The sequence below is a fragment of the Triplophysa rosa genome, unplaced genomic scaffold (genome assembly GCF_024868665.1).
Source record: "Triplophysa rosa unplaced genomic scaffold, Trosa_1v2 scaffold23_ERROPOS5925052+, whole genome shotgun sequence".
Lineage (NCBI taxonomy): Eukaryota > Metazoa > Chordata > Actinopteri > Cypriniformes > Nemacheilidae > Triplophysa > Triplophysa rosa.
This window is the reverse complement of record NW_026634257.1, coordinates 30,544-40,850: the sequence shown is the minus strand read 5'-3', so window position 1 is coordinate 40,850 and position 10,307 is coordinate 30,544. Positions and strand designations below refer to the sequence as shown.

Sequence of the window (10,307 nt, the reverse complement as noted above, 5' to 3'; positions counted from 1 at the left end):
ACTGTGGTGTCATCTGCAAACTTCAGGAGTTTGACAGAAGGGTCTGTAGAGGTGCATTCGTTTGTGTAGAGTGAATATAGCAGTGGAGAAAGAACACATCCTTGAGGAGCTCCGGTGCTGATGGTACATGTGCTGGATTTAAATTTTCCCAACCTCACTAGCTGCTGCCTGTTCGACAGGAAGTTAATAATCCACTGACAGGTAGAGGTTGGCACAGAGAGCTGGGTAAGCTTGGGCAGGAGGAGGTCTGGGATTATGGTGTTGAAGGCCGAGCTGAAGTCTACAAACAGGATCCTGACGTAAGTCCCTGGTCTGTCTAGGTGTTGTAGGATGTAATGCAGTCCCATGTTTACTGCATCGTCCACAGACCTGTTTGCTCGGTAAGCAAACTGGAGGGGATCAAGAAGTGGTCTGGTGATGTCCTTCAGGTGGGCCAGTACAAGTCTCTCAAATGACTTCATGACCACAGATGTTAAAGCAACAGGCCTGTAGTCATTAAGTCCAGATATTTTGGGTTTCTTCTGTACAGGGATGATGGTGGAGCGTTTGAAGCATGAAGGGACTTCACACTGCTCCAAAGATCTGTTAAAAATATTAGTGAAGATGGGCGACAGCTGCTCCGCACAGACTTTCAGGCAGGAGGGTGAGACATTGTCTGGGCCTGGTGCTTTTCTGATCTTTTGTTTGCGGAAAAGCTGGCAAACATCCTCTTCGCAGATCTTAAGTGCAGGTTGAATGTCAAGAGGAGGTGTTAATGGTATAGCAGAGATAGGGTCAGGGCGGGTGTGAAGGGTGAGACTCTGCATTTCAAAACGACAATAGAAGTCGTTCAGGTCGTCAGCCAGTCGTTGATTACCCATAGACTGAGGGGATGATGGCTTGTAGTTGGTAATGTCTTTCAGGCCTTTCCACACTGATGCAGGGTCGTTGGCTGAAAACTGGTTCTTCAGCTTTTCAGAGTAGCTTCTCTTAGCTGCTCTTATCTCCTTTGTCAGTGTGTTTTTGGCCTGATTATACAAGACTTTGTCCCCACTTCTGTAAGCATCTTCTTTGGCCTGACGAAGCTGTCTCAGTTTCATTGTAAACCATGGTTTGTCATTGTTGTATGTTAAGCGAGTCCTGGTGGGAATACACATGTCCTCACAGAAGCTGATGTAGGATGTCACTGTGTCAGTTAACTCATCCAGATCAGTGGCTGCAGCTTCAAAGACACTCCAATCCGTGCAGTCGAAACAGGCTTGTAAGGCCCGCTCTGTTTCGCTGCTCCATCTCTTTGCTGTTCTTGCTACAGGCTTGGCAGATTTAAGCTTCTGTCTGTAGGTCGGAAGAAGATGAACCAGGCAATGATCAGAGAGACCCAGAGCTGCTCTGGGAACAGAGTGGTATGCATCCCGTATTGTGGTGTAACAGTGATCCAGAATGTTGCTGTCTCTGGTGGGGCATGTGATATGCTGCCTGTATTTTGGCAGCTCACGGGAGAGGTTTGCTCTGTTAAAGTCCCCAATAATAATAATAAGAGAATCCGGGTGTTGCTGCTCCGTGTCAGTGATGTAATCCGCCAGCTGTTGCAGCGCCGCGCTCGCACAAGCATGTGGAGGAATGTAAACATTCACGAGAATAAATGAGGAAAACTCGCGTGGCGAATAAAAAGGTTTGCAGTTGATAGAGAACGCTTCTAAGTACGAAAAGCACATCTTCTTCAGTGTTGTTATATCTCTGCACCAACCTTCGTTTATATAAAAACATAATCCACCACCACGTGTCTTCCCTGTTGACTCGGCAATGCGATCCGCTCTGAACAGCTGAAAACCCGGCAGATGTAACGCGCTGTCCGGTATGGTGTCATTGAGCCATGTTTCTGTGAAACACAGCGCAGCGGAGTTGGAAAAATCTTTGTTTGTCCTGGTGAGTAAGAGTATTTCGTCCGTTTTGTTGGTAAGGGAGCGGACATTCGCCAGGTGTATACTCGGCAGCGGGGTCCTAAATCCGCGTCGTCGGAGTCTGACGAGCGCACCCGCTCGCTTTCCCTGCTTGCTTCTTTTAGAGCGTTTGTACAGAGCTGCCGCTCCTCCGAGTAAAATGTCCAGTAAGACGTCTGAATTTTCAAAATTAGGGAAAAGATTGATAGAAGGGCATTGCTTAATGTTAAGCAATTCTTCCCTGGTAAAAGTGATTAAAGAAGAGTAGCTTAAAACAGGAAAAACAAACAAAAAAGACATAAGTACTAGAGCACTCCAAACCGAGGCAGCCATCCGCGGCGCCATCTTGATTATCATCAAGGAAGGCTCCAACCACAACCGGCAGTGCTGACTCCAGGGACAGGACCTCAGGAACAGACACCTCCAGGACCACCAGACTAGGGACCACCGGTGTGGCGGCCACGACCTCCTCCATCTTGGATAAATGAGCCAGCTCTATGAAGTCACTCACGTAATCCTCAATAGGTCAATTTCCCTGCCGGAGACGCATAATCTGTGCCGTTGGATTCATAACTGGTGGATGTTCACAAACAGCTGCTGGATCTATAGTTGGTCAGTCATTCTATAATGTTGGAGTAATCCAGACAGGAAGCGCACATGCAGCATTGGACGCATTGAATGCAACAACGACTGACAACCAACAACTGAAACACAAGGCCTTAAATACACTGGGAAAACGAGATAACAAGAAACACCTGGGGCAACGATTAACACAGAACCAATGAATAAAAGAACTACACAGGAAACAGGAAAGCAAACAACCAAAACTACAAACTAAAAGTCCAAAAGACAGGGGAAAAAAGACTGAATCATGACAGATATGAAGTAAAGATCATGTTTCATGAATATACATGAGCTACTTATGACTGGTTTTCTTGTCCAAGGTCACATATATAGCATTATTAGCAGTAAAATCATTAGTAAACAAAAAATGGTGGATTTTTCAGATGGTGTAGATTACAAATAAAAAAGAGTGGATTCGTCTTAGCAAATGAAAACTGTTATGTCCTCGGTGTGATCAGGTTGTTTCTGTTGTCGTTTTTCTTGTGTGTGTGTGTGTGTTTTCATTCCCCATGTGCTCGTCTCTGCCCCACACCCTTGTTATCCCATTCCCTTGTTATCCCATTCATTACCCTTATTAGGTTCACCGGCCTCACATCTAGTTCTCACCTGTTTCCCGTTAGGTAAAAACAGTCGCTTACTCCCTCTATTTTAGCTCCCAGTGTTCTCTTGTCTAGTGTCAGATCGTTGTGTGTAATAGCACCTCGTTTTACCTCTTGTTACTTACTCTAAGAATTAGTCAAGTCTTAGTTCAGTCCCGATTCAAGTATAGTTTACTCCAACGATCTCATAGTTTGTCTCCAATGCTATAGTCTCTTGTTTTCCCTGCTATCCCTCTTGCAACTCTCCAGGGCTCACCTGCTGGCGTCCCCGACACCCAACCAGCCTCAGGCCAGAGAACCGTGGACCTCTTGCTGCCTGCTGCCTCACTCACCCGGACTCCCACCTACCACAGCATGGGATCTTGGGCTCTCCGCTCGGATCTCCCTCTCTACCCCGGGATTTACTGACGGCTGCATATCTGTCCGGCCAGCAAGCTACAGACTCATTGCTCTACTCTCCAGCTGGCTTCTCGTTGCAGCGCTGAGGTTCACCAGACGTTGCGTCTACAGGAATATTTGCTCATTGACTTTCTAAAGTGTGTTCTCTGGCTTAATAAAGGCTTGTTTGGTTTTCCCCGCATTTGAGTTCGTTCTCGTTCATGACAGAAAACATAGAACTCACTTTGGCACTTAAATAGAACTGAATAATTACATTTGTTGTTTTATATTATAAAACAATAAGTAGCCCCGAAAAGCCCTGCTTTTTAATTATGCAGCAGTTAAGTGCTTTCATGTGGAATCTACACCCATTTGAGAACCCATAGTCCTTATGTGCCAGATTGTTTTAACTTTGTTAAAATACCTTTTATATTGAAGATTTACTTATTGATGAGACAGGCATACAGTAAGTGAAGGGTTTTGCATACTGAGTGATTATCAATTCCTCTGTAATCAACGAAGGAGTCTTTTGACCAAATTGTGAATACCTGAAATGCTAATGATTCAGGCCGGACTTTACTTACTTTACCTAACCTGAGAATAATGAATGATAAGGTTAAAGGTGGTAAGATAAAAGAACACACCGTAAAACATTGGTTGCTGTGTATGTGTATATTTTTGTGGCTTTATTATACGCCTACTGTATATACAGTTTTATTCTGTGGCCCAATATGTCAACAATCGGTGTGATTTTGGAGCAGGACAACCTGTTTGTATGACCAATGGCAGATGAGGTTAATTCAACTATGTGCATTGTTTATCAATTCTTTTTTTTTAAATGTCTTTATTTAGAGATTTCAGTTCTGAGTTCATACTGTTACAAGATCCAGAGATTTGGGAAGTTGTAAACTTCTATGTATTTCCATCTGATATTTCAATGGTCTGCCATCCTTGTCATTGATTTTCTTGGTCATTCTCCATTGAACTAATGGTCGGTCTAACCCACCACAGAGTTGTGGGTTATTTCTGTTGTGTTTTCTGTGGATCTGATGTCAGTTTTGGATCCATCAGAGATGCACATATTTGGAGTCTGAAGCTCAGTTTCATTTCGCTTGCTGGCGGTTTGCTGTAGTGCTCTGACCTCTTCCTTACTAAACTGTTTTCTCAGGAGAACTATGACAGCGATGGCGAAGACGTAGGAACAGCCATTCAGACATGTGAACAAGCCCAAGAAGATGACTCTGAAAACAGAACATTACGGCTTTGTTCACATCGTTTGCATCACTTTATTTGTACATTCATTCACATTCAGATGTTTAGATTTATGTTCAGTTCAAATTCAGACAGTTGTAAAACGAATCTAATGAGGACAGGGATGTATGATTACAAACACATACCTGAACATATCTGAATCGTACATACGACAGGCACCTCTGCCTTCACACTTCTTCATTCCCCATTTCAAACATATAGAGTCAATGAAGGCTCCATAATACACTGGTGCAGTAATACCACCTTCAGAAAAAAGGCTTTCATTAGGCCAGAAAACTTAAAACTTGAACTTATATTGCCCAAAGCTATATAGCTACTTAGAAACACATCTGAATAGATAAATGTTTTGTACCTAGTGTTCGCATCATCAGTGTTTGAACACCTAATGCTAGTGACTTCAGCTCAGGTGTAATGCAACTGAAAATGTAATGACAATATTTAAAAAATGTACAGAATATACAGTAACAGTACCAGTCAAAAGTTTGGAAACGCTTGACTGAAATGTTTCTAATCATCTTAAAATCACAAGATAGATATATGTTTTGGTGTCTGAAATTACTTTTGTAGACAAAATGTAATTGTGCCAACATATCAATTTTTGTTCATTGGAAAATTAATGTTTTTTTTATTAATTTAAATGTAAAGCCCTGGATAGATGGGAACTTCTTTAATACTCTTTGAAAGCTTTTTCAGGATGGCAAAAGGACGCTAATATGACATTTTGTTTTTAGATGCTTTTAGTAACAACAGAAATTCCCACAATTGTCCTACTAAATCTTATTTTGATTTACGTATTTTTTTTGTTTTCCACACAGTTTTTTTAAGTACATTTTTTTGTGTCAAGTTTTTGCACACAGGTTTTAAAGTAAAATTAACTCAACAAAAAACACAAAAAATAAGTAAATCTTACTAGTTGTTTTTACTCCATAGTTGCGATGAGTTTACTTTTATATAAGGTGGAAAAATCCAAATAAATTAAGTAGTTCTAAACATTTGATTGGTACTGTATGTATCTGAAAATAGTGAAAAAAGCTAATTATGCATAACCCAGTTTTCTGTGAAAAAAAAAGTTATTTTTATGTATTTAAAAATGGTAATTTATAAAAACGTATGAATAAGCAAGTGAAAAAATAAGTCAAAAAAGCATTTTAATAACAATTAAATGTAGCTACAATATGGAAAATAAAAACATTGCATTGAACAAGCATTGTTTATATTTCAATACCTCTCCAAAAATGAAAAAGTGATCAAATATACTATGAATTGATTTCTCAGATGAAACAGTTTTTTAAGTCAGAGAAATGAGGGAAAAGTCTAAGAAATATCCAGGTAGTAACTGACCGTAAAATGACCATGTATGCTGGGGTTGTGCCCAGCGAGTTGATAAAGAAGCTCAAGACAGATACTGCCATGTAGGAGGTGAAACTCTGAGTGCATTCAGGGCCCCGGGGACATTGGCCCAGAGATACTGACTTACTGCCATCTACTGGTGAGGGGGTAAGGACACAGCTACAGTTGTGGAATACCTGTGATTACCAAAAGCAGAAGAGAAAATATTACAACTGTACTGTAATTCTGGAGTTCCTGGAGGATGATTAGTCAATATCTCCAAAAAGTGTGTTAAATATTATCTTAATATATAATGTATGGGTTACCAAGATAACAACTTTTAATGACAAGCCTTTAATCACTTTAAAAGGTCTAGGACAGTTTTGAAGCGTCTTTGTCATTATACAGATTTTTTTCAATTGCTAACATCCCTTTGACCAATCTGTAGTCACATTTTCACAATTAAACACAATTAGCACAACGTCCGTCTTTTGTGACCATACCATTAACACAATTCTTGTTGTGTTCACACAATACTCAGTTGATTAACACGTTTCTAAAATGCTTACATGTTCTTTTCACACAATCTTACCCCATACCAAAATTATGGATCTTTCTTATCTTTTTTACAAATGCTTAAACACAACATGACAAAAATGAAGACCTAATGTTCCAACCCCTAAATATAGTACAAAAAACTCTTCTTCTTCTGTAACAACAGCAGCTTACAGTATAAGACCTGATAATAATTTTCTAATTAGTGATAATACAGCTAGATGTTGAAGTCTTTCCATTACATATCATGAGCATCCAAATGCTGAAGATCATATAGATTAGAACTGTATACTTCCCTTTCTGTCGGTCTCTCGACGTTGTGTCGTACCGACAGAATGGGGTTTGTCTTGAGAACCTATCATCTTCTGAGTATTTAGAAAAGGCCAATGAAAATTGGCGAATGAAATTTGCATGCCGGGCTCCTCCCCGGATGTCCGGGTATAAGAGGGAAGCCGGCGTGCTCATTCATTCACCTTTTGTTCTTCAGAGCCTTCGCATCTGGTGAGCTTCTCTACGATCTGGGTGATCATTCTTTCTGCTGGAATCTACGACGTGGACAGCGGACGGTCCCTTCCTGCAGTGACTCTCCCCTGGGCGTCTCGGCAGTTCCGGAGGTGTTCAAGCAAATTTCCTTTTCTAAAAGAGCAAATTTCTCCAGCGTGGCTTGTCCCGCTGTTCTCATGGGTGCAACACACTCATCGAGGAGGGGGACGGACACAATGCCTGCTTCCAGTACGCTGGGGCAGACGTTGTGGATACGTCCTGCCCGCACTGCGGGCGGTGACGATTCAGACGTTGCGTCACAGGTGGCTGTGTTCCCACGGGACTCAGCCACCACCTTGTTTGCTCCCCGTTCCGTGGCGGCAGGACTACGGCCCTGCCGTCCGCTATGGCCAGAGGTGTAAAGAGTACCTTAAAACCATACTTAAGTAAAAGTACAGATACCTTGCAGAGAAAATGACTCCATTACAAGTTACAAGTCACCAATTCCAAAACGACTTCAGTAAAAGTCTTAGAGTATCTGATTTTAACAGTACTTGAGTATTTTACTCATACTGAATGTATAGGCTCAAAGCAGCACTTGTCCTCAACACTTAAGAGACACTTCAGTGAAAAATAAGAAACAGTTGATTTGTGAGGAGAGCAATCGCATTTATTTTCTTAAATCATAATAAGACTGAACACCTCAAAACTGCAACAAATCATGGTCGACACCATAACCTATGTCATTACAAACACCCAAGTCTCATTTAAACTCAAGTGCTCATAAGTAAGCCAACATTCTTCAAAAAGTTGTCTTCAATATAACGGATAAATAAAATATTGTTAAGTAAAATAAAAAAGTCAAATCCTTTTTGCACTGGACATGCTGGTTTGGGCCTCATCGCCAGCTGCAGTCATGTCCTCATTTCACATACACTGTTAGCCCTTACCTGCCATTTCTACAGTAATACATTGGCAACAGTGTTGCCAGCTAGTTACTGTAGGTGTTTTACAGTAAACTACTGCAATGGCTGTTTGAAGATACAGATGTACACAATAAATCTGTCAAGATTTCACCAGAGGAGAATTAAAAACAAACATCAATAACATCTTCACATATTACAGACACCACTTTCACTTTATTTCTGTCATCTGTGTAAGATCTTATTGAGATTTAACTCTAGTTCATAGTGGTTCAATTATGTTTTAAGTCACCATTATGGCGATCAGTGTTTGCTTTGGTTGGACTCTTTGACTTTCTTGTAGCTTTAAAATGTACACTTATACAATAACACTGAAAGGGACTTTACAGGAACCTCAACTTTATGTTTGCTTAGTAACTGAAGATACATCTGAAAGAATTTAATCATTAAATAATAATAATATAGCATTTAAGATTTATTAAGATATGTTTGGTAAAGTGATGGTACATGTTACAATGGAAAGATCTCTGTCAGAAAATCTTTCTTTGCAATTGAGACACAGTTAGACACTTGACATACAAACCTCATCAATGGTGACAAACAATCATGAATGAGTTTTGTACTATGTACCCAGCATGCATTGCAGCATGAAGCTGTTCAGTTGATTGTCACCATTGTTGAGATTCATATGTNGTCTCGGCATCTCTGGTGTCGAGAGCTTACATTGCGGCGGACCAAGCTGCCTCCTCTCTCCACGCTATGGCTCCTGCCAGGCCAGGGCGTTGAGAGAGCTCCACGAGGGTAAGACCGACCCAGCGCTTATGCAGGAACTCCGCGCTGCCACCGATCTCGCTCTACTGGCGACCAAGGTGACCACGCGGGCCCTGGGTCGGACGTTGTCCACATTTGTGGTCCATGAGAAACTCCTCTGGCCAATCCTTGCGCAGATGAGTAACGCTGAGAAGGTCCGCTTTCTCGACGTACCCGTCTCGCAAGGGGGGGCTGGTTGGTGTTATTGTCGAGCCGCAGCGGCCCCGCTCACCCCCCGCCCGTCGGGGGGGGCGCGAGACCCGCACGCGGCCTCCCCGGAGGGTTCTAGACAGTAAGAAGCAGTCCTCCGTGCCGCAACTCGGCCGCCTCGGCCATCGAGTCCCGTGCACTGTCTGCTTCCCAGCAGCCCTGGTCCTCTTCGACGCCCTCCAGCTCTGGGGCGTCCCCCCTGGAGGAGCAGCTAAGAGGAGACCATCGCCCCATCAGCAGCCGCGGCAAAGCGGCTGTCATGGGAAGACCTCAGGGGGATCGAGGCTACCATTGGGCCCGACCCCAGCCACATCGCTGGGAAGTCGGATAGGGACGGATCCTGCCCCGTCTCTCCATCTGCTGGCCCCCTCCGGGGGGCTAGCACCCACTTACTCTCAAAAAAAGGAGAGTTTCCTCTCTCTTTGGGTTACCTCAACCGCTCTCACCCTCTGCACGACGGTGATCGACAAACTCGACGTTGCGTCATGGCGAAGCGCAATGTCGAGTATAAACTGGGGTAACTCAGCCGCTCTCACCCTCTGCACGACGGTGAATGGCAAACTCGACGTTGCGTCATGGCGAAGCGCAATGTCGAGTATAAACACCAGCCCTCAGCACTCTCAGTCAGACAGTGCGTTGAGCTGCGCAGTCACCAGGCAGGAAAAACAGCAGAGCCGATCTCCTCCCTGGGGCACCTCCCCCGGCAAGGAATCCATACTGCTAGCCATCGAACCACCCCCCGGGGGGACGATGAAAAAGATCGTACCTTAGTCCCCGTCTCATTCTGGGAGCCTGTCCGGCTTCCCAGGCTGTCAGACAGGCTAGGGAAGACGATCCGTCTCGGGTACGCGATCCAGTCGCCTCACGCCCGCCAAGTTCAGCATCCAATATACCTCAGTCAGAGGCTAGGATGTTCCCGTACTTCGGGCCGAGGCCGCCACCCTTCTGGTGAAGGGAGTGATTGAGCCCGTCTCACCAGCCGAGATGTTCAGCTGTTTTTACAGCCTGTACTTCATTGTCCCCAAGAAAGGCGGGGGGTTGCGCCCTATCTTGGGTCTGTGTGTTCTGAACAGGCACCTACACAGTAGCTGCCTTTCAGGTTCATCACGCAGAAGCGCATCCTGACGTCCGTCAGGTGTCAGGACTGGTTCATGGCAATCGACCTGAAGGACGCGTACTTCATGTCTCGATCCTCCCTCGACATC

The 10,307-nt window shown here is 43.7% G+C and overlaps 1 protein-coding gene across 1 annotated transcript in view; it reads right to left on the bottom strand.

Annotated features, from left to right (window-relative positions):
• Window positions 1-4,185: 4,185 nt before the first annotated feature.
• LOC130550125 (solute carrier organic anion transporter family member 1C1-like) overlaps window positions 4,186-10,307 on the bottom strand; it is a 10,836-nt gene continuing 4,714 nt past the window's right edge. Inside the window, exons 3-6 of the mRNA XM_057327501.1 lie at window positions 6,134-6,318; window positions 5,145-5,209; window positions 4,918-5,035; window positions 4,186-4,761 (exon numbers count right to left, since the gene is read on the bottom strand). Coding sequence (XP_057183484.1) covers window positions 4,518-4,761; window positions 4,918-5,035; window positions 5,145-5,209; window positions 6,134-6,318 — 612 coding nt within the window. The 3' untranslated portion in view covers window positions 4,186-4,517. The remainder of the gene's footprint in view (window positions 4,762-4,917; window positions 5,036-5,144; window positions 5,210-6,133; window positions 6,319-10,307) is intronic.